At 49.2% G+C, this 27707-nt stretch overlaps 12 protein-coding genes across 12 annotated transcripts; 5 read left to right on the top strand and 7 right to left on the bottom strand.

Annotated features, from left to right (window-relative positions):
* Nucleotides 1-483: 483 nt before the first annotated feature.
* On the top strand, nucleotides 484-2246 carry LDX57_010830 (uncharacterized protein; the record flags this gene model as incomplete). Its single annotated transcript, XM_046092577.1, has 3 exons — nucleotides 484-766; nucleotides 821-1051; nucleotides 1105-2246. 3 exons carry the CDS (start codon nucleotides 484-486, stop codon nucleotides 2244-2246), a joined length of 1656 nt encoding a protein of 551 aa, XP_045948555.1.
* Nucleotides 2247-2925: 679 nt separating this feature from the next.
* LDX57_010829 (ubiquitin carboxyl-terminal hydrolase) lies at nucleotides 2926-3728 on the bottom strand (the record flags this gene model as incomplete). The annotated part of the gene is made up of 2 exons (XM_046092576.1): nucleotides 2926-3626; nucleotides 3677-3728. 2 exons carry the CDS (start codon nucleotides 3726-3728, stop codon nucleotides 2926-2928), a joined length of 753 nt encoding a protein of 250 aa, XP_045948554.1.
* A 1289-nt stretch (nucleotides 3729-5017) lies between these two features.
* LDX57_010828 (uncharacterized protein) lies at nucleotides 5018-5794 on the top strand (the record flags this gene model as incomplete). The annotated part of the gene is made up of 1 exon (XM_046092575.1): nucleotides 5018-5794. One exon carries the CDS (start codon nucleotides 5018-5020, stop codon nucleotides 5792-5794), a length of 777 nt encoding a protein of 258 aa, XP_045948553.1.
* A 445-nt stretch (nucleotides 5795-6239) lies between these two features.
* LDX57_010827 (glutathione-independent formaldehyde dehydrogenase) lies at nucleotides 6240-7465 on the bottom strand (the record flags this gene model as incomplete). Its single annotated transcript, XM_046092574.1, has 2 exons — nucleotides 6240-7006; nucleotides 7075-7465. 2 exons carry the CDS (start codon nucleotides 7463-7465, stop codon nucleotides 6240-6242), a joined length of 1158 nt encoding a protein of 385 aa, XP_045948552.1.
* A 953-nt stretch (nucleotides 7466-8418) lies between these two features.
* On the bottom strand, nucleotides 8419-9491 carry LDX57_010826 (bZIP transcription factor). Its single transcript, XM_046092573.1, has 2 exons — nucleotides 9311-9491; nucleotides 8419-9252 (listed from the first exon to the last, which is right to left on the bottom strand). Exons 1-2 carry the CDS (start codon nucleotides 9417-9419, stop codon nucleotides 8513-8515), a joined length of 849 nt encoding a protein of 282 aa, XP_045948551.1. The 5' UTR covers nucleotides 9420-9491; the 3' UTR covers nucleotides 8419-8512.
* A 748-nt stretch (nucleotides 9492-10239) lies between these two features.
* On the top strand, nucleotides 10240-11382 carry LDX57_010825 (uncharacterized protein; the record flags this gene model as incomplete). The annotated part of the gene is made up of 1 exon (XM_046092572.1): nucleotides 10240-11382. The coding sequence occupies one exon, from the start codon at nucleotides 10240-10242 to the stop codon at nucleotides 11380-11382; it is 1143 nt and encodes a 380-aa protein (XP_045948550.1).
* An 888-nt stretch (nucleotides 11383-12270) lies between these two features.
* Nucleotides 12271-12528, bottom strand: LDX57_010824 (uncharacterized protein; the record flags this gene model as incomplete). Its single annotated transcript, XM_046092571.1, has 1 exon — nucleotides 12271-12528. The coding sequence occupies one exon, from the start codon at nucleotides 12526-12528 to the stop codon at nucleotides 12271-12273; it is 258 nt and encodes an 85-aa protein (XP_045948549.1).
* A 2177-nt stretch (nucleotides 12529-14705) lies between these two features.
* LDX57_010823 (ankyrin repeat domain-containing protein) lies at nucleotides 14706-16574 on the top strand (the record flags this gene model as incomplete). The annotated part of the gene is made up of 1 exon (XM_046092570.1): nucleotides 14706-16574. The coding sequence occupies one exon, from the start codon at nucleotides 14706-14708 to the stop codon at nucleotides 16572-16574; it is 1869 nt and encodes a 622-aa protein (XP_045948548.1).
* Nucleotides 16575-17052: 478 nt separating this feature from the next.
* LDX57_010822 (uncharacterized protein) lies at nucleotides 17053-17722 on the top strand (the record flags this gene model as incomplete). The annotated part of the gene is made up of 3 exons (XM_046092569.1): nucleotides 17053-17109; nucleotides 17165-17343; nucleotides 17398-17722. The coding sequence occupies 3 exons, from the start codon at nucleotides 17053-17055 to the stop codon at nucleotides 17720-17722; spliced, it is 561 nt and encodes a 186-aa protein (XP_045948547.1).
* Nucleotides 17723-18101: 379 nt separating this feature from the next.
* LDX57_010821 (acyl carrier protein) lies at nucleotides 18102-18533 on the bottom strand (the record flags this gene model as incomplete). The annotated part of the gene is made up of 1 exon (XM_046092568.1): nucleotides 18102-18533. One exon carries the CDS (start codon nucleotides 18531-18533, stop codon nucleotides 18102-18104), a length of 432 nt encoding a protein of 143 aa, XP_045948546.1.
* A 41-nt stretch (nucleotides 18534-18574) lies between these two features.
* Nucleotides 18575-19365, bottom strand: LDX57_010820 (beta-ketoacyl reductase; the record flags this gene model as incomplete). The annotated part of the gene is made up of 2 exons (XM_046092567.1): nucleotides 18575-18973; nucleotides 19036-19365. The coding sequence occupies 2 exons, from the start codon at nucleotides 19363-19365 to the stop codon at nucleotides 18575-18577; spliced, it is 729 nt and encodes a 242-aa protein (XP_045948545.1).
* An 807-nt stretch (nucleotides 19366-20172) lies between these two features.
* On the bottom strand, nucleotides 20173-21129 carry LDX57_010819 (uncharacterized protein; the record flags this gene model as incomplete). Its single annotated transcript, XM_046092566.1, has 1 exon — nucleotides 20173-21129. One exon carries the CDS (start codon nucleotides 21127-21129, stop codon nucleotides 20173-20175), a length of 957 nt encoding a protein of 318 aa, XP_045948544.1.
* Between the last annotated feature and the right edge of the window lie 6578 nt (nucleotides 21130-27707).

The following is a 27707-nucleotide window of genomic DNA, read 5'->3' as shown; positions in this document are numbered from 1 at the left end:
CCTATAAAGCTTATTCGTCAGAACTGGCAGCCGCTTCACAGTATGCAGGCTGGGCAAACTGCCTTCTCCTTGCGTCTGTCCACTTTTATTGAACTATATTCTCTAGGAGATTGACAAGTCAACAGGCCAGAGCGGCTTGGCATGACGAGTTAGGCCAGAGGTGAAGACTTCCAATGCAACTTATTGGGCATCTTGCATCATTATGCACCCTGGGGGGTAGCCGTGCTCTTCCGCATTCAGTTCCCACCGCTGCGTTGGATCCGCGGATGGCCAAGGAAGGATCCACCTCCCATAGTTTATATGCTTTATACTGCTGGAGCTCCACCAGATCGGGCAGCCGTGGGTTTCCGAACGATTGCATCGTCACTGCCGCAATGTATTATAGATCCTATAAAAGCCAATCAGCGAGTCCGGGAGCGCAGCCGCTTGCTGAAACAGCTTTTGCAACTTCTCACCCCAACAACCCCCACTCCGGCTTTCAATATGACGCCGTACTCTATTACTCTCAGCTTACTCTTCTTCTTTTTCTCATTCACCAAAGATGCGGTCTGCCAAACAAACCCTGCTCCCACAGTGGTTATCCCTCAAGCCACAATTATTGGCACTACGACCACTCTGCCGTCGGCCACGGCCGTAGTCAACAAGTTCCTTGGTATTCCGTTTGCCATTTCGCCTCCGGATCGGTTCGAGCCACCTGAACCAGTAGAAGATTCGGATGATACAATCCATGCCACGCAGTGGCGGGACAGATGCTTTGAAATGACGAGTGTGCAATGACCGGATGTTGTGGTTACCGGGTTTCGAGCTAATGGGAGAATAGGTGGCTCGCCTACAGCGCCCGGCGACGATGTGGTTTCAGCCAGCGAGGACTGCCTGTACCTGAATGTATATGCGCCAGCGAATGCTACTGACGATGGAGATAAAGCGGTCATGTTTTGGATCCCAGGAGGCGCATTACAATATGGTCATTCTGGACAGCCAATCTATGACGGTTCTGGATTTGCCGCATTCCAGGATGTGATTTTGGTCACCATTAACTATCGAACGAATAGTGAGTGCTTTGATGAGCCTCAAGATCACCCTTGCAACTGACTGCATCTCTAGTCTTTGGGTTTTCCAATTCCCCCGCCATCAACGATGACTCGCAGAATGTCGGATTGTATGACCAGCGTCTCGCCCTTGATTGGGTACATAACAACATTGCTTCATTTGGCGGAGATCCTTCAAAAATCACCATTTTTGGCGAATCCTCGGGGGCTTCTTCCGTTGACCGGCTGATAACTTCTCCTCCGGATCCTGTTCCCTACCGGGCGGCAATCTTACAGTCAGGACAGGCGTCGGTGAGCGCCATGGACAATTCGGGTTTACCGAAATGGAAACAGGTTGTCGGTTCTGTCGGGTGCAATAAGACGACGAACGAGGCGGATGAACTGAAATGCATGCAAAGCATCAATGGATCCCTGATCAATCAGGTTGTCCAAAAGCTTGCTCTATCTTTCTTGCCCGTGAATGATAATATCACTCAACGGGCAACTCCACTTGTGGATGCCCGCAGCCAAGAGCCATCAGCCGACGTTCCGATCATAATAGGGACCAACTCCTATGAAGGCTCTTTGTTGTCAGCGGCGTACTTTGAATTCGCTGTACAGCCTAACGGAAGTGTATCGTTCCCTGCCATTATCCAAAGTCTCACGGCATTTTTGTCGCCTGGTCTTGTGGCTCCGATCCAGGGGAGACTGGCTGCTGCTCTTGCACAAAGCCCCAAGGCCCTGTTCTTTTACATAGCGGAGTACATTACATATTTACTCTTTCAGTGCCCTGCGAACCTCGTCTCCCATGCCAATGTACAGGCTGGAAGCTCCACCTACCGATACTATTTCAACGCGACCTTTGCGGATACGCAGCAGCCCTGGACGTATCCCGAACTGAACATCACCAACATTGGTGCCTACCACTCGGCGGAAATCGGATTGGTGTTTGGGACTTATGGCATCTTTGGTGGAAATGCAACCAACGACGAAATTGCTTTGAGTAAATTCATACAGGGATCGTGGGCGAATTTCACCAAGGACCCGTTCGCTCCCGAGGCGCCCGGATGGCCAGCCGTTATCAACAATGGAACTGCGGATATTGGCTGCCTGGGGTGTACTTCGAATCCAACCGGCGTGAGTGTGATAACGGAAAGTGTGGATTCAAATTGTTCCACCTATTTTCCGCTGTTTGATAAGAGCCTTCCGCCATATTAGGGATCAGGTATTATGCCGGATGGTACTCATGACATGGCTAATTTCTTCTGCGTTTGCATTATTAGCCCTTCATCTCTTCTTTCCTTTGGTGTATCTTATATCTCAACGACAACAGTCGTACTGCGCTGGAGCAATGTGAAGGCTTGATAGCCTCTGACGTGGTCATGCTTTCATAGCTCCGGACGCGTCGGGGCGATCGGTTGACGTATGAATCAGTAGAGAGCTTCAAACTTTAATCGTCAAGATTGAAGACTTTTCGCCGATACCATTGGTACCATGTCACCGGACCGGCAACGGGCCCCTTGAATACGACCTTCCTCATTGGGCGGGAATGTCTTGGCGTTGTTGCTCCGATATTCAGTGGGCGTTGCAGGATGAGTTTGACTGCAGTTCATATATGTAGAAAGTTAGAAACACCCTGGAGCTGATGCGGCTGAAACTGGTGAAATCTCACCAACTTTCTGACAGGCAGCTGGTAGAATGCATCCCAGGACTCCATTCTCATGATTTTGTCAAGTTCTGTCTCAAATGATGAACCGGAGCCAAAAAAAAACCACCACGGAACCATTAAGTTCCAGCAGGAAGCAGGTAGCCTAATTAAATCGGCAGTAATCCGATCAAGCTTGCCGTGTGTTCCTCAACCCCACATGCCGGATCACCGTGGGTAGAGACGCGAACACTAAGCTTTATCCACGCCCAAACCCACGATTGAAATACCCCACCCGCCATCCACCGTCTTCGCAACATCCATGAACTCTCCAACGGTCAATCTGACGCCCTCGGGACTGAATAAATCATCGTCCGGTCCCAGTTCGCCCCTCTCCAACGGCCCCGGCAAACCCCCATTCAACTCCCACACCTTCCCCCGCGCGTCCTTCACAAACGCAATGAAATGCCCGCTCGGGTTCTCTCGGGCGCTAGGAACACTCGAACTACCTTGGACGGCGGCATCCATGTGCGCATCTTCTAGAAATTGCGAGTCGTAGAGTGCCTGAGCGCGTTCCTTGGGAGGCAACTCGATAACCTTCTTGCGTAGCTCGTCCAGCTTCGAACCAGACGTTATGTGTTTCCCGTCATCAAGGTTCAAGATGCAATGGAGAAGCGCCATCAGCCCGCAAGCGTGTCCGATCGTTTGTTTCATCCAGATGATCGGTTCCGAGGGCCCGTGGCCCGTGTAGGTGGGGAGGGTGGACTTCAGGTGCGAGCGGACAGGGTCGAAGATGGGAGAGACGCAGAGGAAAATCAGGGCGTTCATGGGACGGGGGAGGGAGATCTCTGACGTGTCATTGTTGATGTTCAGGTCGAATATGTCATGGAATGTGAGTGCTGTGGAGACGCCAAGGTTGCGGGATAGTCGGGAGAGGACTTCGGGGTTGTTTTCTGGGTTGGTTAGTGGGTGTTTGACTGGATTTAGGGGGAATGGGAGATACCGATCGGGATGAATGTTTTCTTGCCGTTGATAATCTCGACTCCGGATGACATGATGGATGGATGAGTGGTGGCTGGATGCGATGGAAATGGTGAAGCAGTTGTTGGTGAGGAGAAGTTGGTGGGGCGCGTCAGGATGGCACATGATGGCACATGATACCAGGAACCGAGTATACCGGCTAGAGTGCATAGAGTTTGTTTGGATCGCTGCACCTTCAATATAAACAATTAATCCATACATCACGATACCAATTCAGTGTCATTGGAACGACTGGATGAAAACACAGATCACAGGAGAAAGGGATTAGCAACATTGGTGGAGGTCATCGTCAACACTGTCAACTTACAATTTGATTAGCTTCTTCCAATTGTGCCTACCATTGGCCTTGTCCTTGAACAGATCTGGTTTTACTAAAGCACAGACCTCGCTAATAGAGTTTTTAAAGATAAAGTTGAATTAGTTATAGTTAACTGCCTATATTCTAGTGGATAATACATGAATACAGTCTTTTGAATTCATCATTAGGAAAGGATTGCGAGGGTTCTCGTTCTCGTAGTGGCATTGGTATGTTCCTTTGTAAGAGCTGGACCACATCTACTTAAATAGATACCTACGCCCTACGGAGTACATCCTATATTTTGCGCCTTGCACCTTTCTTGCATCCACAGTAATAACAATTAATCAGCACACCTTTGACAATGGCTATGATACATAGTGCTAAGATACGACCTGCTACACGCGAAGGTTGGTACTAATTCAATTATTCTAAAAGCACTCTCTAATTAGCAACGAGATTTTCAACACTCACCCCTAGATTACTGATATTTCTTGGCATGCGAGAACATCGTACAACGAAGTTAGCTGTAGTAAAACCTTTCTCTTAGCTTGTGTTGTTCCTTTCATTGACTTTCGGGGACCTATAACTAGCGGTCTAGGCCCAAGCCCCCCGCCGGAATGGAGCGGGACCAGGCGCTTTCCTCCCCGACCGGGCGGAATGCCGGCAGCTTAACCAAACGTGGGCCCCTGAAGCCTAGAGCGCTGGTATACTCGATGGTTGCACTCGTGGTTTCTATCAGCAGTTCTGGAAGATAGAAAATTCTAGTCCTTCGTGATATATCCCTTGCGGTTTGTAATCGTGCATTGCATTGCAACTAGGCCTGTGAAGATGATTTATTCCTGACGTCATACTCTCAGGCCCTGTCCGAGCGCTCCAGTATGATATCATTCAAGCGATTTCAAATATTAAGCAAGCACGATGCCGCCTCGCCATTCTAGAATCAAACTTAAACAAACACTGTCCCTTGGTAACACCCTTTAAAACCCCCAAAACAAAATCATTAAAATGGCCCGCATCTTCATCACCGGCTCCAGCGACGGCATCGGCCTAGCAGCCGCCAAACGCCTCGTTGAACAAGGCCACTCCGTCGTCCTCCACGCGCGCAACGCCGACCGCGCCACCTCCACACAACAAGCCGTCCCCAACGCCGAAGCCGTTCTCGTCGCCGACTTGCGCTCCATCACCGAGACCAAGAAACTCGCCGACCAAGCCAATGCGCTCAACGGCGGTAAACCATTCGATACGGTGATCCACAACGCGGGCATCGGGTTCGGTGGGACCTCGAGTCGCGAGATTACCGCGGATAAGATCTCCGCCGTGTTCGCGGTCAACACGCTAGCGCCGTATATCCTGACCTGTGCGATGAAGCGGCCGACGTCGCGGTTGCTGTACATGAGCTCGGATAGTCACTATGGCGGGGATAATAGTCTGCGGAACGTGACGCAGTCGCATTCGTATGGGGATAGTAAGTTGCATGATATGATGCTTGCGAATGCGTTTGCGAGACGCTGGGGCGAGGAGATTCAGGTGGTTAGTATGCATCCGGGTTGGGTGAGGACGAAGATGGGAGGTTCGATGGCTCCCGGGGGACTGGAGAAGCCGACTAAGGCCCTGGCGGAGTGGGCCGCTGGGGAGGGGCCGTTGGCGAAATTGAAGAGCGGCACGTTCTTTACGCCGAGTGGGCAGGATACGCCTGATTCGGCGGCTGGGAATGTGAGCAAGCAGGAGGAACTGTTGAGTATCTGCCAGGAGGTTTCGGGGGTGTCGGTTCCAGGTAACTGAAGTGTGGTGTGTTACTTTATGAGTTATATGATATGTAGATAGTGTTTCAGCTCCAGGCAAACCGCAGGTATGTGATGAATACAAAGGCGGGTTCCAAGCTGTATATATAAGTACCGATGATCAAGCAGATAGAATGTAGAAACAACGGATATTGTTGCTTGACTTTCACAGTCGTTTCCTTATTGTGGTTGCATTACCAAATCCATAAATTGTCACCTACACTGATCTGGGGATCTAAATATATGGAGATCGCTCATAGAGACATTGAATTATCAAATATATTGTCAAATTGGGTTAATCTGCGGACGACATGCCTTTTGAGAAGCGAAGCAAACGTTCAATTACAGTTCTAACTGATTGAACCTTGCCACACCACCAGTCTGTTATTTCGCCAACCGGGAGAAGCCCATAATTGCTTCTTCATGATAACATTGACACCACAGAGCTAGGACCACGGAAATCTGATAACCACCTTCGTCTCCTGGTGATCATTAAAACGGCGATAAGCCTGCGGCGCCTCCTCGATATCGACAAAGGAGCTGATGATAGAACTAGGCCGAGCCTGGCCCGTGTGGATCAGCGCCAAAAGGGCCGAAGCGTAGTCGGGCGGATAGATCGCGCCCACCCGGAAATGAAGGCTCTTCTGAAAGAAGGTGCCGATGGGAAACGGCACGTTGTTTGACACAGCACTTCCGAGCGGCACACCGGTGCTGTTGTGGACGTCTGCGTATATACCAACGCCGCCGATTCCGCCTAACCGCGCGGTGACGTTGACCATCTGGCGAACAACGATGTCAGATTCCATTTGCAAGGATTTATTGACGGCTTCGAATCCAACGCAGTCGACACTGCGATCTACCCCGTTGGGCTCGTTGGCGAGAATTTGCTCGACCGGGTCGGATTTCATGAAGTTAATCGGCGTAGCGCCGAAGGATCGAGCAAGATCGAGTCGCTCGGGCACGTAATCCACAACGTACACGCGAGATGCGCCGCGAAGAAAGGCCGAGTAGGTCGATAACAAGCCGACGGGGCCGGCACCAAAGATCGCCACGGTGTCACCCCGTTCAAACCCAGCAAAGTCCAGGGCCCCCCAGCCGGTCGCGAAGATGTCGGAGACGAAAAGGTAGTCGGCATCACTGTTGGAAGGACGAGAATTGTTGCCCGGGACGGGAATGAGATTCTCCTCGGCGACTGGAACTCTCACATACTCGCCTAGTCCAGAACTACCCGTCAGTCACATTTGCCCAGAAAAATATAGAGGAAAGAGAAAAGAGACAGACTTTGACAACCACCCAGGTCGCCCCGATCAGGCCCCATGCCAAAAGCGTAGGATGTCGCAGCTTCCGTGACCGGGTCAGATACGTGCACCGTGTCAGAGACCACTACACGATCTCCAACCCGAAGACTCGAGACCGCGTCTCCTAGCTCGGTGATGAAGCCAATGGCTTCGTGCCCCATGGGCCATGGGACTTCAGCGCTGCCATAGTGACCACGGTAGGTATGAAGATCTGTGCCGCAGATACCAGCCATCGACACTCTGACGATGGCGTCGGTAGGCGATTCAATGGTGGGAACCGGCAGATCCACCACACTGACGTTGAAGGGGTTTCCTGTCCACACCACACCTCTCATCAGGGCGGAGGCATTGGCAACGGCGCTTGAATAGTTCATTGTTACAACCTGGCGGGCGCCGAAAGATACTTGAATAGAAAGTGTCGATCGGACTGAGGGTATTTAGATTCACGACAGATTGGCTGTATCCGGGACAACTAGGAAATTTATATCTGGAAGTCGAGGCTTGGCAGACAAAAACTTGCCCGCTGACCGAGCCGGGAGAACGTGCCCGACGATCAACCGTATAGATGGGACTCGGCATCTTGGCCGACATGTGTCAGAGTGTTCAGCACAACGGGAGCATTCCCGGACCCGCGCTTGCTTTTTAGAGCTAGAACGGTAATCAATTGTCGTCAGTGGCCAGAGGGGTAGTCTGAAGAATGTACGCTTCTCAAGCCAGTTGTATCTCGCCGTCGACCCGCGACGGACTTCGAGCAGGGGTAATCTATTTGGCAGGAATGAACAAGGCCAAGAAGCCGTTGGCCCAGTTGCTGCTTCCGCGGGCATATACCTGAAAAGCCACTGGACACGATTGATGTCGATTCCAGGTGTCGATGCTGACATACTAATCCAAATTTGCTAAGTTGCTGGATCAAAGGAAGAAGAGGGTCTTGGCGATGAGATAGAAGTACAGATTTCACGTGCAATGATGTACTCCGTACATGGTGATGGGACCGATCCCATCTGCAGAGATGGCACAATGTTGTGATTAGTGTCAACCAGGAATAAGGCGGGGGTAAAGCACGGAATCCGGGATCAGCAGCGAGTTTTTGATCGTCTGTGGCCATGGATGTTGTGTGGATGTATGGTCCTGATCGAATTAGGCCAGGTGCCTCGGAGTATGGAAGGAACGAACGCTAACTAAAGCCACTGCTTACGGACTAGCCCATTCCGCCCTAGCGTACGGGAAGCCTGGTGGGTTCTTGCACGATGATCGCCGTCGCATCTTCCCTCCTTCCTCGGCGGAGAATTTCTCAATTGTCGAGTGTTTTCAACGGCCAGGTTCGCGTCTACTCAACGATAACATTGGATATGAAGGTTCATTGCACATAACCTGACACTGAAGGGAGCTTTCTGGTGAGGATCTGGCCATCAGTGACCAAATCAGCACACAAACTGTATACTTTTCTCGCCACGGAGAGCACGCCAATGATTGGTCGATCTCGCAAGCTCTGGGCAGTCCTGGAGCATCCATCCCCATTTATGGATGAAGCCTTCCGTTAGCTCCCAATTGTGTAGTATCCAAGGCGGGCCCCAAACAGCTAACCCAGCATCCGGGTGATTAGTGTTCCAGAACCCCATGATATCAACGCACAGTTCATCATCGTCAAAATCACCCGCCAAGATGAGTTGATCGCGCATTTTTGGGTGAGGAAAGAAATCCAACCACGGATGATGAGGTATTTGTAGTTGAACTGCAGTTGGGCGTAGGTGGGTTGGCGGCGGCGTCGAAACAAGCGCATTGGGCCGTGACATGCAAAATGGGGAAATGGTATCAGCCTTCATCCAGCCGCCATCCATGCCCAAGGCGGCGAGGTTTTCGAAGAAGGCACGGTATACGTTAACTTTGACCAATGTGAGGAGATGATCAGCTACCGGCAGTCTACTACAGTAGCTGTGATAGGCAGCCATCTCAAATTCGTTGAAGAGTTCTCGTGCGCCGGCGGGAGCAATGCTGCAGTTGTGGATCGCTGGTATCCAAGGACCCCTGGGAGGCAGGACGCAGGCGTGTGTTGTAATATTGCTCAATTTTGACCGGTGATTCCCTTCGTCCACTAGCGAGCCGATCTTTTTCCACCGCGAGGAGTTCTGCTTTTCGGGCTGTTTGCTGCGCTGGCGTTGCCCTAGACAATGCTCGGTGAGTAGATGACCAGCAGATTCGTTTGGCCGAGAATAGCCTACGGTATAGTCTCTGATTAATTCGATTCTGGAGCTTGCGTCGCTCGGCCGGGGTAGCTGCTGGCGACCAATCACCCTGCGCGGAAGACTTCGTGGATCTGACCGACTCCATTTGTGAAGATGGCGGGGGTAACGATGACCAGGCAGGATGATGAGATGAGAACCTTCGGGGAATGGAATAGTGTGGGAGTGAAGGGGAAGTCCGGAGCCCGGAGCACAGCGTTGGCAGGGACAGCCTAGTGGATGACCGAGCTAACCTGTTGTGGCCGCGGCAGTGGGCCTAGCAGGCTTTTCCTTCTTGCTTGTCCACTTATTTGATCACCTTCTTTTTTCAAAGTTGACTATACTAAATCTTTGGTATTTTATTCTTATTTACTATTTGAACATTCCACCAACGTAAGTGACACTGTACGTGTCTTAGCCGGCGGATCCAAGATCTCGGAATTAGCTTATCTCCATCAATCGACCTTTTGTTCGGGCTAGTCTAGTAAGCGCTCTATCCAGGTTAATTCTCTATAGTTTTATTCCATTGCCACACCGAACTAGGGATAACACTACATAGAGGCCTGAAAGTGAGTGATCATGGAAATTCTATGTTCCTGCTCTTGGTCAACACCCGAAGCGAGGCTAGCGGTTGTTAAGACCTTCCTATATCTCAACTCCTCGTCACCAACTACAAACGTGCCTTTTATTCACTGGCCGCGGCTTGTGACTCTGAAATGGCGACTTCGCCCACAAATCAGCCCTCGAGCAGTGCTCCGGGCTCTGCGGTATCGAGTGATTCGATGAACATGGCAGTCCTAGAATCGAAAACCACCGAGTTAGGTCCGCCAAATGGAGGAATTCGGGCGTGGCTGCAGGTTGTCGGTTCTTTCTTTCTCTTCTTCAATACCTGGTAAGCTCTGTATTTGCTTGGCAGTGGCTTCGAAACAATGTTGATCATCCGCAGGGGTATCATCAACTCCTACGGAGTGTTTCAGACATTCTACGAGGGAGACTTTCTCCAAGATACTGCTCCATCAAAGATTTCGTGGGTTGGTTCTTTGCAATCGTTCCTGATTATGTTCCTCGGTGTCCTGTCGGGACCGATATACGACGCCGGATATGCGATGCCACTGCTGTTTGTTGGTTCGTTTCTCGTGGTCTTCGGCCACATGATGCTCAGTTTGTGTCATACCTTTTGGCAGGTTCTTTTGGCACAGGCATTTTGCGTAGGTATTGGCGGCGGTCTCATTTTCGTTCCCAGCATCGCGATTCTTTCGACATATTTTACGACAAGATTGCCCCTGGTCGTCGGCATCGCCGCCGCCGGATCGAGCATCGGCGGCGTTATTTACCCGATCCTGATCCACCGGCTACTTAACATGGTTGGGTTTGGATGGGCGACTCGCGTTGCTGGCTTTGTCGCCCTGTTCGGACTGAGCATCTCTGCGTTAGTCCTCAGAGTGCGTACCCTTCCTGCCAGTCGCCGGAAATTAATTGATGGGGCGGCTTTCCGCGAAACCCCGTACACACTTTGCAACATCGGTCTGTTCCTCTGCTTCATGGGTCTCTATACGCCCTTTTACTATATCCAGTCGGTGGCGATTGAAAATAATATAACATCAGCGACTTTGGCGTTCTATTTAGTGCCCATCCTGAACGCAACATCGACGTTCGGCCGGCTAGCGTCAGGATATATCTCCCGATGGACTGGGCCACTCACCATTCTTGTTCCCTGCGCTATTCTCTCGGGCATCCTCGTTCTCTGCATCATCGCTGTCAAGACACAAACGACCTTATTTGCCATTTGCGCGTTGTATGGGTTCTTTTCAGGGTGCCTTGTCTCTCTCATGGGCCCCATCCTCGTCATGCTTTCTCCGCACCGTGGAGTCACTGGAACAAGGATGGGTATGTGTTTCACTTTATTGGGGGTGGCATTGCTGGTTGGAACGCCCATCGCTGGTGCGATCTTGGATGCGCATGGTGCCAATATGGTCTGGGTGTATAGTGGCGTCTTGACACTTTCCGGGGGAGCGATACTAGGTGCTGCTCGGATGAGTCTGGTATCCCGGAAAGGCAGTGCGACTAATTAATCGGGGTTGCCATCAGTATGTTGGTCTGTATAGTGGGCCACGGAATGCCTTTCCAATTACGGTATTATTCGGGCGCTATTGAACTGTCGTCTTGCACGACCCCTCGTGCCTGATTTTGGATAATAAGGATTATGGGACGAAATATGGATTGGACGAAACTTCCGATAGAACTCCTTCAGCCTGTGGCGTAGTTCGATCTGTGTTTTATTGTCTTGTCTATTGGCAATACCTCTTTTGAAATGCACGTTACTTTGCTGCTTGATGAGTATCCGCCAACCCTTCAGAGAAGAGTGGATAAGTGCTAGTAAATGCTGGCTGGGGTGCTCGCTACCTGAAGATCTAATATATTCAAACGTGAATCTGCAGGGCGTAAGTCAGCGGAGAATTGGACCCTACACTATGTAGTGAGAGATTTTGAGGTACACATGGCGGCTCTCTTCGATTTGAGTTAAAGCACAATATTGTTTATAGCAACGAAGCAAATGATTCAAGCAATACTGGAGACCTGGCGCACTATGGCAATTCTAGTGACCGTCACTGCAAATGTGACAATAACAATATAAGCCATATCCCATGACCAAGCATTGATTGCATTCGGTAGTCGCTTACTCCTTCCCTGGACGTCCATTATGACATACCTATTATGATCTCGTTAATATGAAGTTGAAATAAATGCAGACACTGCAACCCACCATCTCTACGCTATTGCCTCGTGGATCAACAATGAACGCCCCATAGTAGTCAGGGTGATATTCTGGCCGGAGTCCCGGCTTCCCATTGCATTTCCCACCAGCCGCGATGGCCGCGTCGTAGAATGGGTCAACGGTCTGATAGTCTATTCCATTGAGGGTTGTGGTCAGATAGAGAAATACGTTCGAAACCTTGCAGCTAGAGCTTACCCGTTGCAGTAAAAGCGAAATGAACATTCTGAGGCGTCTCCGATTCCGTCTGCGAGATCCAGAGATCAGGAACTTCGTCCCCTAGACCAACTGCACCGGGGAACCGCAGCAGCTCTCTGTAATTAAGCGGTGCCAACGCCTTGTTGTACCATTTGACCAGGCTTTCGAACTGATCGGCTGGTGCGGTGATGTCGACATGGTCGATCTTGCCGGAGGGCATATACAGGCTGCTCGGATCGAAGGACATATTGTTAGGTCAATATTGAAAATTCTCTCTGTTGTACGGGCTACGATGTGCAAAGATTATGGGTTCGGCTCCATATTTCTTATCCCTACGGCCTTCGCTCAAGAACTCGAAAGGCGGGGTTTTAAGGTGGCTATACGAAGTCAACCAATTGTCCAGACCAGTGCCACTTGACGGATACGAGATGATATTTCTTGGCTCCCGCTGATATTATGTCACGTCTGCGATACGCGGTGCCGAACCAATGTGGGATGAGGCTAGATGCAGTAATTATATCCTGGTTTGAACGAACCACGGTAGCGGGTGACTAGCAGACGTGGTGTGACCTAGAGTTGAAGCATTGAAGTGGGCTATTTTGCATGGAGCTTTAGCTGGCCTGAGCAAGAAACAAATCACGATCTATAGATTCTACCATCGTACTAGGTAGGTCTACCAAGTATCCTCTTTCCGATATGTCAAGACTATTAGGGGATAATGAATAATGGCCTCTGACAATCAGTATGAAAGCTCGGGCGACTTGTTAATAGTTGACTATCAGGGTATTAGTGAATCTGGTTTGAAAGCTATTAAAAATGAACTGCCTGGTGATTTGGCTGTTCAAATGTACTTCCTGTTTTTATATGAAAATAATGCATCATTAACAAAGTATAAGTCTACTAATATGAAAACCTACACATACAAGCTGTATTATCCCTTAATTGGTCTTGTAGGCTTGTCGCATGTGAGATACCTCGAACGTATATACTCCGTAGGCACCATCCAGCCACATTTAGAACTACCTACCTGTAACCTAGTAAAAAGCAAACCCACTAGCCAGGTCTTGTATCTTAAAACTTGTTCTATTATTCATCTCCACATAATCGTGGAGGAGCCCCTTTCAAGCACATACGACCACAGGGTGTGGAGAACAGGGCTTCCCGTCCGCTCAGCCGTACTTAAGCCACACGCCGGCCGGTTAGTAGTTGGGTGGGTGACCACCAGCGAATCCCGGCTGTTGTATGTTTTTCTTTGCCTATTTTTTTATATATCTTTCTTTACATTTCTCTTCCCCTTCCTTCCTTCATTCTCTTTCTTTCTTTCTATTTTTTGTAAAAGATATCTTTTGAGAATATGGTAGCAATAATTCTTACATTACACCAAATCCTAGCCTCTCCCCAGCGACTTCTGCCTGCTCGGTAGCGGAAGAGCCACCTGGTATAATCTTAGTCGGTCTGTGGAGTAAGCCCGACCGAAGCCTACAGACGAAAATCTGCTCGAAGTCTCTTAAGGAACACAAACCACAATCTGGTTGCGGATAACAGAACACGGAATTCTGCTAAAAGAGACCTTTGGTATCACGAGGGGTTTCACAAGGGCTGTATCACGCTGTATGAACTTGTTGTCAACTTAGAATTACTTCATCGTGTTGGCAATCATACCAATATATATAAGCTGAGTGGACTTTTCTGCCTAATTTATCATTTCAGTTGTGTACTCTAGTCTGAGGCTGGAAAATATGATTTGACTTTTGCTTTCTCTAAGTCACAACGTCTAAGACCTTCCCAATCTCACTATATAATATCTTGTTGAGGGAAATATTGATGATTGCACTGATGGATTTGTCTCCATGCAAAAGTTAAATGCCCACTGTGGATATCCGGGCCATCCCGCTCCGCTAGCCCGCCGGGATATTAGTGCCCTTCAAGCCGTACCCAAGGCCTCAGTTTGCCATTGTCAGCGAAAGCTTCGACAAGGGCCAATAAGCAGGGAAAACAGAGTCTTAATGCGCGCATAGCTAGTCAATTGACGGCAGACAGCCTCAGCAGGGAACCATCTGCAAGCTACAGGTTCAATGCTACCGCGGCCTTGCTAGGACCCAAAGTAGCATCCCGGATTTCTGGGCGGAATTTCAATATGTGTTGTGCTGCCTTTCGCCATCCTAGGCAATGAATCTTCTTGGGCCTATCAAAAATCTGAAAAGATCTCCAGTAAGATATACAGCACTCTTGCACATATCCACGAACAGGCAACGGAGTCTTGTCGCCTAATCTACAAAAGCCCCTTGCATACGGGTCTATCTATATAGATGGAGGGGAAGACTACAAGACACCGTACTATGACCATCACACTCAGTACTCATTAGGCTCTCTACTCAACAAATCGTCTAATCCCATTTCGCGTCCCGAAATCCCCCAAACAATATGTCGTCCCAAGAACGAGCCCAGACCCACCAATTCGAACAGAAGAAACTCGCAGTATTCGGAAGAAGAAACGGCCAGATTCACACCGACTGCGACGACAAAGACGGTCGCCTTTCTCTGATGATCGCCTGTGTCTTTGGCTACGTGGACACCGTGCGAGAATTCCTGGATGAAAGGGCCCAGATCAACGGCATGAGCTACCGTAGTCCCGCTATGAAGAAAATGGTCGCGAAAATGCACTATCAACGGGCCTTTTCTTCCATCGTGCCTTCCGAGAAGTCAGCCCGAGAGAAAATGTTAGAGTTGGTGGCTGGACGCACGCCTCTGATATGTGCCGCCGAAGAAGGCTATACAGAGATTGTTCGCATGTTGTTGGAGAATGGGGAGGATGTTAACGAGAGGGATACGACCGAGAAAGAAAGGTCGCCGATTCATTGGGCTGCCCTGGAAGGACAAGCGGAGGTTGTCAAGCTTTTGCTGGAGAAGGGGGCGAATGTCGAGGCCCGAGACGTCAATATGGATACACCGTTGTGTTTGGCCATTACAACATCTAAGTCCGCGGTGGTGGATTTGCTCCTGAAACATAATGCCAAAGTCAATGTCAGGAACTCTGAAAGCCTAACCCCCTTGGCTATGTCGGCCGCAGTCAAGGTGCCTGAAGAACAAGGGCTCTCGGCGTGGAAGATCATCATGCGGCGTCTTATCAAAGAGGGAAATGATCTTGAAGCCCGAGTTGAACAAAGGGGCTTCACCCCACTGATGCTAGCTGCATCTCGAGGTCGTGTCGATGCAATGGAGCAGCTCTTGGAGGCCGGGGCTAACACTGAAGCCCGTGATTTCGACAATCGAACGGCATTGTTTCAAGCCGTGTTTTCGGGTAATCCTGGAATGGCAAAGCTACTCCTCGACCACAACGCTAGGCCTGATCATCTTGACAATCAAGGAGGCTCGCCGCTGGAGTATGCAGTGTCTCTCGGTAATAATTGTCCGTGCCAGCTTCAGGACAGTGCGATCTTCGACATGACAGGAGTAGTGGATATGCTCTTGAAAAGCAAGCCTGACTTGCTGTTCGTACAAAATAGACTGGAGATAACCGCAATCGGGTCAGCTATCGCCTACGGTAACCCGGAGATGGTGGAGCACCTGCTCAACTACCCAGGTGGCAACATCGATCAGGGTAGGATGCGCATGCCTCCTTTGTGTCAGGCTGCACTTCTGAGCAATGTAGCTATCATCGATGTCCTCATACAGGGAGGTGTGTCCCTGAAAGCTACGGACGGTCGCTTCGGGCGAAATGCTCTCTCCTGGGCAGTCACTGGGGGCAACAATGCTACTTTCACGCGACTTCTGCACACCCCTGGACTCGGAAGGGACGATGTGGACCGGATAGGCAGGACTCCACTCTTCTGGGCTATTGTCGGGGGTCATACGGCTTTCTTTGAGGAGCTCAGATCGCGTGGTAGCGACGTTCATCGCCCGGATCGATTTGGCCTCACGCCTTTGTTTGCGGCTGTTCAGCATGGTTACTGTGGCATGGTCTTGCAAATTCTAAAGTACCGTCCTCTCAAGCATGAGCCCAAGGATCGCTTTGGTCGCAGTCTCACATGGTGGATACGATTGACGGGGTTTACTCGAATGCGAGACGTTTTGAGTAGTTGCGGTATGCAGCTAAGTGGTGATGAACAGGCAGAACAAGGCCAGTTTCAGCTTGGGGAGGCAGAAAACAGATCCATGCAAACTTGCGACGTCTGCACCATGAACCTTTCTCGGGACAATAGAGGGGTTGAATGTGGTGCCGGATGCGAGAAGTACAGAATATGCCACATTTGTTGTGCATTTGGCGCCAGTTGCGAGGATTTTGCGAAATAGAAGCTTGAACATGTAATCAACATCTCGCACTATTTAGATAACTGATTCCAGAATACTCAGGTACTACTATGAGTTCCAATCCACGCCGCATGGGCAACGTTGGTTTCAGAATGTTGGTCTAGTAGGACAGGCTTTCCTCTAGTGGACTATGATCAACTGACTTAGTTATTGACGATAATAGCCTTTAGTAAGACTCAAACATCAGTGTTCAGGTATTAATTGTCGAGAACCTGCTCGGTATTTACCACTTAACTTTATTACCCAGTCGGCGGGCGAGTTTCCCAATTCAGTAAGCAAAGCCCTACCAAACCTGCTCCGAGATTATCGGTGCGTATTACGATGCCGTCAAGGATAAACGAAGTTTAGTGCTTAGAAGTTGCACAGAAAAGCCTCGGAAGAACTGGGAAGTAAGATTATTCATAACGCGCTATTCCCCCACCAGATTGTCACCATCAACAACCAAACTCGAAATACCACAATGTCGCCTATAATCTCGGGTGACGGGGCCCTTGCTGCCTTGTATGCTGGAAATGGGGTATGTCATTTTCACTGAATGTCGGCATCTTTAGCTAAATAGTATGGATGATTAGCTTTGGTTTACCAGGTGGGTTATTACGAAGTCGAGCGATAACAAGCGGAAGGCTAAAGTACTCGTGAAAAGTGCTCTGATCCACTTTGGATTCCGACAGAAGCTGATGATGCGCAAATTATCGAAACGAGAAGCATCATCTGATCCTATGGTCCGCTCTCTACGAGAAGGCGACAAATGGTAAGCACGCCAGCCAGTGGAATACGATACAAATGCACCAACATTCCCCCATAGGCATCATGACATCATGTCGTACCTAGGCGGCATAAACTCCGCGCCTGCACTGCTTGCCTTTCTACGTCTGTTGGCCATCTGGAAATCGCCACGCTTTCTATCGACTGGCACGAAGGACGGCGATCTCAAGCTCGACTTCATTGCGTTGCTCGTCCTTGGCATGGCGAACTTTTCACAGGCATTTTTGAACTTCACCACTTCACGCAAGTGTGGCAGGTGGATTATGGGAAGAGGCTTCGATCGTATCACCGTGCTGGATGCTTTGTTTACTGTTCTAGACTGGGGTGGTGCAATCCTGAAGATCCGGCTCGTACAAACGGTCTAGCTTGGTATGACGAACTGGCCAAGGTGCTATATAGCGCAATGCGCAGCCAAGTCTGGGAAATTGATATTCTAATCTTGTAGTAGCCTAATGGTTAAACGTTCCATACTAGGCATAAACTAAAACGGTTTTAGCTAGTAGAAGCGCACCTACTACTGACCCCGTGACAGTTAGCTGGGCAAAAGATTAACGAAAGATTTCCAGTTAAGCCCCAGGAACACATTATTTGTGATCTTTTTGTAACACGCCGTTCCCTACACACAGACGACAATATATGGTAGTTTGACTTTGAATGTCTGCAAGCAACGTCACAACCATGTTCAGTGCAGCGTGGAGATGCAACTATCACACATATATCTGGTTAATGGCCTGTATTTTCCCATTAAACAGACCCTTCCGTCAAGCGCTTCGCAACAATTTTACTTTTCCCAGCCACCAAGACTGCCAAGTCCCAAAATGTAACATTCCCCAGAATCTCGGAGACTGCAACCTCAGCCTGCAGTTTCGCCTCAAACCAGTTGCGCAGCTCGACCGCTACCAGAGAATCGACGCCGTAGTCATTGATCGACTTGCCCGCGTCCAAGTTCTTCAATGGAATAGCAAGTGCCTTACTGATCCGGTGGATCAAACACTGCGTAATCACCTCAACTGCTTCCTCGCTTGACCGAATGCTTGAGATCTGGTATAAGACATCCGCAGCGTCGTCTGCTTCCCTGCCACTGCCACTTTCTGAGTTCCCGGCATCCTGTATATTCCAAATACCGCCAAACAAAGGCCGATGCATCAGGGTTGGAACCTCGTCCCCTCGCGACATGATGTTTCTCGGTACCTCAACCCCAACTAGAACCTGAGCCTTTAGGGCGTCGCTGGAACCTCCAAAGAAGGATCACAGTGGTGCTCAAGAAGCGCAAACATGTTCTTTCGCGTGATCCCGATGAGATAGCCCGTTCCCATCAATACACCACGGACTGTGTCGTTGTCGCGCAACACGCCGTCATCCAACATCACGCCGAGGTTTAGCGTCGTCGCACGCTCGCCCAGCGTGTTCCGGTAATACGCGAATGCGTCCTGAAATGCACAGGCGGCAGAATAGTTGGCAGCTGCGGTGCCTCCTAAACCACCGGAAATAGAGGAGTACATGATGAAGAAGTCCAAGCCCTTGGGGAGTAGTCGATGGAGATTCCACGTCCCGGCGACCTTGCAGTCGACAGCTTCTCGCCATTCTTGGTATGTCATGTTCTCGAAGACCTTGGGCTGAGGGAAATGCGTCAGTTCCAGTCTACTGCCTAGAAGCAAATGGGAAAACGAAGGCTTACTCGGAGAACCATGGCTGATTGAATGCAACCTTTTACGGGGGGCATTTTCTCCCTCACCGTCTCCATCATTCCTTGGAGACGTCCACAATTGGCGATATCGCACGATTGCACCTCGACGTGGACCCCTTGTTGTTTTAGATCATCAACAACTTGTCTCGCTTCTGTCGTGGCCACGCCGGATCTCGAAAGCAGCAGGAGATTTCGGGCGCCCCTGTCAGCCATCCAGCAGGCGGTGGCACGCCCGATGCCTCCCAGTCCTCCAGCGACGACATATGTAGCGTTGGCATCGAAAGTCCAAGGGTGCTGCACCTTGAGCCGCGTCTGCATCATGATGTGATTAGCATCGACATAGCTCAATAGTCAGGGCGCAGAGAACGGAGTTTGAATATCTCACCTTGACACGATCATCTCGCCTGAATTCAACCACAGTCCTTCCAGTGTTCTGCCCGCTTTGCAAGTACCGAAACGCCTGCTCAATCTCATTACTGCCGTATACGTGAACGGGATGGGGCTGTTTGATGCTGCCCTGCGCAACCAACGATGCGATATCGCCGCGTAGACGCTGTAACAGGGATACTGGCCATTTATTTACGCTGGAAGGCTAGAAACCGTGATATAATGAAGGGATATTGGCCAATACCTAGTCACCAGCTATACAGATCCGCCGGTGAGACGGCGTAGATACATACATCAGACCCTCTCTCTCAACAATGTGCCCCCAAAATTGCCTTTTCCTCTCGTGGCACGTTAGAGGTTCGAATTGCATGCCTTATGCCAGGAGGGAACCTTTAAGCGAAGTGTTTTCATCCACATAAGCTCCCTTAACTCGGCAAAAGTAAAAGGCACCAAACTCTCTACATCCCTGGCCTGCTCAACCAACCCTTTTGCTCGGATAAGGATAGCACTCGAGGAGGGCGCTCCTCCCTGAGAAAACAAGATAATAGCGTTGGCACAGTCAGTGAGGATCTTGTTAGTCTGCGGCGCGTCTCGGAAGAAGAAGAAAAACGTGTGCAGCATGTTCTCATACTCCTGGAGTGTGACGGACACCCCTTGATGATGAGCTACCTGCGCCATCAGCCGTGCACCATCAACCTGTTGCTCTTGGCCTCCGGCCATCCAGATCGGACATGAACCTGACTAGTCCTCACAGGCTGCGGGGCTAACCAGCGGGTGAGCCAACATGGCTGCATCACAGTACACATCAGCACGTGGTGGGCTGGTAGGCCACAGTTGGCATGTAGGAAAGCTAGAGCGAAGATAGGGGCGATCTTCAATTGGAACGGGGAAGATATCTGTCGTCATGTTTCGCTCGTAGGACGGGATGCTGCAAGTGATGTCCGTGATTGGACTAAGTAAGGTCATTCCGGCCGGAATGGCAGATTCAATAGTCTTTCCATGGAAGAGGATCGATTTGTTCATGCGCTTAAGCCACAGAAGAATTTGCAGCAGGCCTAGGGCAAGGCTGGTACCGGAGCTATCAGCTGCAATCACGATGGATGACGGCGGAATGGTGTTGTGGGGGCACCCGGCAGGTGGCGCGAGTAAGGTCAAGTAAGCCTGGAATACATCAAGCAACGCCGCTGGAAACGGATTCTGCGGCGCAAGTCGCTGATGTACCATCAGAACCTTGGCCCCGGTTTTTTTGGCAAGTTTGCCTGCAAGCCTTCGATAGCAGGATGGGGTATTCAGCACGAAAGCACCTCCGTAGACGTAAAGAATCACCAATGAGCTTTTGGTTTCCGCATCCAGCTTCTGGAATTTAACGCTTTCAGGCAGGAAGGGCTCCGGTGTGTTTGCCTCGACGTTACGGCGGAATCCGACCCATTCAAAGTCAAGCTGCTGGTTGTTTGGGCGGTCATATCTGACACCTTTTTCATTCAGGTCATCAATCAGCGCTAACAGTAGCTGGCGGGATGTATCATATGTTGACTTTGGAAGTGCGAACTTGGCAACCCAGATTAGGCCTTTCACCGGATCATCTCTGAGCGTGGCAGCTTGGGAAACGGAGACTGGGGTGTTTGCAGCAAATTCGAGATATTGTTCTCTAATCCTTTGTGCTGCCTCCACGAGTTGGTTTTTGTCTTCGAAATCCATGATCAACTACTAGATGTTCGCAGACTCAGATGTGGGGAATGTTCGACAGTTCGGAAAACTTAGCAAAGGATAATGGTGGGGGTGCAGGCAGCCTAGAGAGCTCTGACAAGGTAACTAGCGAAAGTGAAATTTAACCAGTATCAGAGGTAGTTTCTAGCTGGTCCTCGAGCTTAAGAGTAACTGTTGAGCTTTCTACGGCACTCTTTCCGGCGTGATCTGCCACAAATGATTCAGAGGCTTTCGGTCTAGCTATCGTTGGAAGGTAAATGAGAGACATAGTCAATCAGTTGTGCATACTCCGCCGAGCATCTCACTACCCAAACTACATAAATCTCACCCCCGGGCCGGTTCTATTTGGAAGCTAGGCACGTTTCCTTTCACTGCTCATTTTCATGACCATCGTCTCATGACTCGTAAAAGAGTGCTGCCTGATTTTGGGAGGGAAATATAAATGACACGTCATAATAGTGTACTCCGTATATCGTATGTATGTGGTCGTGCAGGGATCTTGACTTTCGCCTTTGTTAGGTGGCGTATACATGCTTGGCAGCTGACGCTGGCGCGGCGCTGCTCCGCAGCTGCTCTTTTGTACGTTTTACTTTCCTCTAAATTCTCTACCTAACTGGATATAGCGTACACCGAGTACCGGTAGGTCCAACCCAAAGTGGCCGCACGGGAATGCACGCTACCGTCGCAAATCCTTAACTTGCCCTATGATAAAGAATTGCCACTCCACAAATGGTCACAGGCCAGGTGACGCAGGAACAGCACTTGTGTGAGCCCGGCTGACGTTCCGTTGAGTTTACTCCTGTATTGAGGCTGGTAGCCAGGGCGAAATGCGAGGTGCGTGTGTACCAAGCCTTGCCGTAACCCAATAAGATAACTGTTAGCTTATAAAGCCCAAAATGACAATTTTTCAACTGGCTGGTTGCAGATTGTTGAGGCCGGTTGGATGCATTACCCCAAACAAGTCAATGAGGTCGCACTGTACAGAGGCCCTCGCGTACGTTAAGAGATATGTAGATAATTTGAGATGTAACTAGACTAAGTGTTCTCTGTCACCTGAATGTCACGCCGCACATAGATCCCCGACATCCCCTGTTCACTTTCCCCTCGTGAAACCCTAGCTTGAACCAAGGAAATGGCGTCGCTGGGGCCTTCCTCCACTCCACAAAAATAACCCCCTCGTTTACTATGGTTATGGATTTGATTGGCGCTGAAGCTGCTGAGGCCCCGGTAAATGTGTGCATTGGGTATCGAACTACCCCGGCCCTTGCTGCGGAATAGGGATAGTAACGATGGGTATGTCGGCAAGCAGGCGCATATAATTGCAACGCCGAGGTTGATTACGGACCAAAGAGCGGCTTCTGCGTGGGCCACTGACTATATCAGTCTAATCCGTGATCTCTGGGAAATATACTTTCACCTACAGTGTCTCTCGCCTGGTCTGTAAACATAGGAAATTCGCACGGCTCCGGTGACAAGAACGCTATAGCGGGTTAATCTTGGGCGACAAAAAAGACATGCGAGGTCACTAACAAGGCACCCAGCAGGAAAATTCCCGCAACGGCGATTCGCTTTCCTAATGACAGATGAAGGCTTATGATCGGGGGTATTGGGAGAGAAAGAATGTTCACGTCGATCACCAGGTCTGCAAGTGTCATGATGAGGAAGTACAACCCAAAGTCAAAGCAATGACCGCCCGCGTTTGGATCCCATTACTGGCGCATAGGTCTGCAATAGAGCAGGTCGCTTATCACTCCTATGAAGCACCAAACTAGGCAGAGCGCAATAAGAAGGTTGTTGGTACGGCGAGATTTGTGGTTAGAGAATATGGGGCGGTAAAGAGATAGTATCGAGAGTTTAATGAGGGTGACATTCATGGCATAGAGGGGCGGGATGGCGTATAATGATTTCAAATACATGACCGTCTGTCGCTGGGACTCTGCAGTACCGTACTTGATCACCTGACGCACGCCCCCACCTGACGCACGAAAATCGATTCTACACCGATATTTTGAATATCTTTAAACCTCAATATCATCATCAATATGGCTCCTATTGACGAGGCGATTGCAGAATTAAATTCCCTGAAGCTTGAAGATAGACCTACTCTTATTTTTATTGCGAAAAAGTATGGAATTTATAGGTCAACGTTATCAAGAAGATTCCGCGGCGTTCAGCATTCCAAAGATGAGCAATATCAGGACCAACGATTGCTTAATGATCGACAAGCGAAAGTGTTTATTTCTAATATCAATCGATTGAGCGAGAAAGGTCTTTATATATCATTTGAAATGCTGCGAAATCTAGCTCACGAGATCTCTGGTAATCGTCTCGGAAAACAGTGGCTGAGCCGTTTTATAAAACGATATAGTGATGATCTTATTTTTCGCTATACAATTGGGATCGACTCCTCTCGAAAAAAGGCTGATTTTGTGTTGAATTATGCATTATATTTTGAACATTTGACTCGCAAGATTTCGGAATACGATATACAGCAGGGAGATATCTATAATATGGACGAGAAAGGTTTTTTGATCGGAATGTTTAGTAAAGCGAAGAGAATCTTCTTTAAATCATTATACGAGAAGAATGGAATGAAACAACGGCTTCAGAATGGAAATCGAGAATGGATTACAACGTTCGCCTGTATTTGCGCGGATGGGATCTCGCTATCTCCAGGTCTTATATATCAAGCAGCCTTTTCAAAGCTTCAAGATTCCTGGCTGCAGGATTTCGATCCTTCTTTTCATTCTTGCTTCTTTACATTCTCACTTTCAGGATGGACGAATGACGAGTTAGAATACGCATGGCTATGAGATGTATTCGATCGAGAGACAAAAGCGAAAGCGAGGCGGTGTTGGAGGCTTCTTATTCTTGACAGTCACGGATCTCATGTTAATATGAAGTTTTTCGAATACTGCGAGGCAAATAAGATTCTCCTAATGACTTATCCGTCTCATTCTACGCATTCGTTCCAGCCATTTGACGTTGGAATCTTCGGGCCTCTTTCTACAGCGTATAGTGAGAGATTGGAACGATTTCTTCATGAATTTCAAGGTCTTTGTCATATTACGAAAAGAGATTTCTTTTGTCTTTTTTGGCCGTCATGGGAGAGCGCTTTATCTAGTGAGAATATCGCTTCTTCGTGGAAATCGGTAGGCGTTTGGCCGTTGAATCCTGATATCGTCCTATCGCGATTTAATCGGAATGACGATAATCGGTTATCTTTTAGTGAGTCATCTCGTTCAGTGCTTGGTGCAGAGGATTGGAGGAAGATTGAGAGACTTCTTAAGCATGCAGTTGTTGACTTATATGATCAAAAGGCAAAAAAGTTGAGTTTGACGATGCATCATTTTTTTACAGAGAATGTTATCTTAAAATTACGTTGCTAGGGCCTTGAAGAGGCCCTTTTTCAAGAGAAAAAGAAGTGTCAGCGAGGCAAATCTCTTTTATCTGAATTACGGGCCCCTGAGGACGGCTACGCGGTGTTTTACTCTTTTAAGAAGATTCAGCAAGCTCGTGATCTTTAAACAGAAAGAGATGAGGCTGTACAGCTCGTTAAGGCTTCAAAAGAAGAGAAAAGGTTTTGTAAGCAGCAAGAGAAGCAAGATCAAAGGTTTTTAATTGAAGAGTGTAAACGAATCCGTGCTTCAAATCGAGAAACGTGGGTTCGTGAGGCAGAGACAAGAAAGTAGAAAAAGCGGGATGATCAGCTCGCTAAGCAAGCTGATATACAGTTTTAAAATGACTTCAATGTTGCTCAGACAGGCGAGAATAAAGTCTTTGTAACTCCAAAGGCAAAGAAATCGAGTGGTAGAGCTGCTGCAGAATCTGAGATTGTTGATGAGGTCCCCCCAACGCTTAATCGCCGCGGTAGGCAGATCCGCCTGCCTGAGCGCTTTCGGCAGTAAAAAATGTTGTAAATAGTTTCAGTATAATGCATTGATTCATCCTTCTAAAAATCTCTGTATAATACTGAATGTGTGTGGTTGTAGAGCTTCATTTCTATATAGGTGCTGAGGTAAAATTCGTGCGTCAGGTGGGGGCGTGCGTCAGGTGATCAAGTACGGTATTGTGGCCGCGGGAGTTGACTAAGCCGGCATTTCATCGCCTTGCTCAGCCGAAATAATCGACCAGTCAATTATTCAACATAATTGCTTCTTCCTGTTGAGTTGATTGATCATCATTTTGAAGCTCTAGGGATTGCATAAATACGAGCTGTATCGCATAGTTAGAAAATCAAGACCTTCAATCGAATCCGTGGAGATCACGTAATTCAGTGCTTTAGTCATCCCTGCCAAGCCCTCCAAACTGCCATAGGTATCTTGTTGGAGTACGGAGTTGACTAAGCAAGAGATCATCGTCTTGCTTGACCAAACTGATCATGCAACACGATTAATATGAATCGTATGATCATGCAATTCAGCTCATTTTATGATTGATCCTGAAGCCCCTGAGACTGCATAAATATCGGCTTCTTGATCATGTAGAGGATAACCTTCAATTCATTCGTTTTGATATAGTCAATTCAATTGCTTCATTCGATCGTTTTAGTGGTCCAATCCATTCAGATCCTTAGTCATTCTGCTTGCCAAGCCTTACCCCTTCCACATATCTTCATAGATTTGTCCGCTCCCGCGGGTATAGACACACACCATGATATTTGCACAAAAGGCAAAGAACGACCCCGTGCTTGCCAGAGCAAACCAGTCGTCTAGGCCGAGCGAAGCATGTTTAATTTGTCGGGCTTTGAAGCGCAGTCCAACGGCAATCAGCGAAAGGACTAGGAATAGGACGGTCACCACCACCGTGGTGTATCCGATCTGATTGAGACCCATAGTGTAGGAACGCGGATTGGATACCATTGGAAATAAAGTTAAGATAAAGACGCTAGCTTTTGGCAAAAGACTAATTCGGTTGATCGAGCATATATACTCCTCGAACTATGGCAAGCACGGCCCATAAAGACCCCACCATTACAAACACTCCATTGCATATAGAACTTGATTTTAGTCTCGCCCGGGCCTGATGCGAGGCAGCAAGGACTACTATGACCAGACAGAGAGGAAGAAAGGTAGCACCATGTCGCCGTGACTAGGCTTCAGGGATCAAGGGCTAACAGTGCTAAACCACGGGGGAATGACGGATGCTAGACCACTACTCCACATATGTCTTAGGGGCGCCTTGGTGGCTTGTTTGGTCAGGGGTGTGGATGGTCGTTCAAACCCCTGAGCGAGCCAGGGGCTCGACAAAGAGTTTTACCTATCCTCGCCACCCCCCATTCCTCCTCCCGATGACGCTTTCTTGATCAGTGGTAGTCATTGGTTAATCAATGAATGAGGGGATTTCTAGGTCCCTTTGTCGTTTCAAAGTGGACACACACTTCTTTGAACCCTCATACATGCGTGCGAGTAAGCCCTACAATACAAGGGCAAGGAATGATAATTAGACCCAATGTTTAATTATGATCTCAATTGGTAGAGTGCCTAGTCCTGTGCAACGATCTTTGATTAGCTCTGGGACCAGAAACCTTCCCAATCCCAGGGTTATTGACCGCAGTTACTTCTGTTTTTGCCACCTTGAGTATCACGATGCGCCCACCTGAGAGCCTCGCGGCCCTTTCGCAAGGCTGTGTCCGCAATCAATCATCACACATTTGGCCCCCCCCAGGTTCTGAGTGGTGGTGACGCTGCAGATATACGCTGGAGTACATGGACATTGGTTTAACACACCCCTCCACGTAGACCTCGCCTGTTGCCCAACTGGAATATCTTGTAACCCCACCCTTCCTCCCCTGCTTGCATTCTTTCCTACCCAGGCTGAAAGGTGGTTCAAAAAAGCACTCATTGAATCGCACCTACCCAAGTTATTCTTTCTTGTCAAACACCCATATTCACTGACCTGCCACGATGTTGGAAGCCCTTCGCATCCTTGGCCCTTATGCGCTGAGTTGGGGACTGGTTTATACGTCTTGCCTCATTGCCTATAGACTCTATTTGCATCCTCTCGCTGCTATCCCCGGGCCCCCATTGGCCCGAATCACCTACCTGTTCGAATGGTACTATGATCTCTTCCTTGAGGGTCAGTTTACAAACCGGCTCGCGGCGCTGCATCGGAAATACGGTAACTCTACTATCTTCCCTTACTCTAAACCGCACTGACGCAATCAAAGGCCCAATTATTCGTATCAATCCAAACGAAGTTCACATCAACGACCCTGACTATTTTGATGAGATATACAACCAGAAAAACGGCCGCAACGTGAAACCCCCAAATGTTGCGGGGGCATTCGGTCCATATTCAGGGGTGAGAACCGCGCTCTAGAAAATGGACATCCGGAAGGAATGAGGACTAATATCTTTCAGACAATAGCTACCGCGTCGCATGAGCTGCACCGCCTCCGACGCAGCGCTGTTACACCCTTCTTCTCAAGAAGGTCCGCCCAGAACCTACTACCGGTAATGCAGCGCCCCATAACAGCCCTCTGTGATCGGCTGCGCATGGCTGGTGACCACGGCTTGACGGTCAATCTAAAGTATATGTTCGCGGCAGTCAGCCTGGACATTATCAAC

The sequence above is a fragment of the Aspergillus melleus genome (genome assembly GCF_016097325.1).
Source record: "Aspergillus melleus strain CBS 546.65 chromosome Unknown contig6, whole genome shotgun sequence".
Taxonomy (NCBI): Eukaryota; Fungi; Ascomycota; class Eurotiomycetes; order Eurotiales; family Aspergillaceae; genus Aspergillus; species Aspergillus melleus.
This window is presented reverse-complemented; position numbering and strand designations above follow the sequence as displayed.

What these genes read in the sequence shown, in the direction of transcription:
- LDX57_010826 (XM_046092573.1), bottom strand. Translation starts at nt 9,419, where the DNA reads ATGGAGTCGGTCAGATCCACGAAGTCTTCCGCGCAGGGTGATTGGTCG. An exon ending in AATTAATCAGAGACTATACC is followed by an intron (nt 9,253 to 9,310) that starts GTAGGCTATTCT and finishes AGCATTGTCTAG; the next exon opens with GGCAACGCCAGCGCAGCAAA.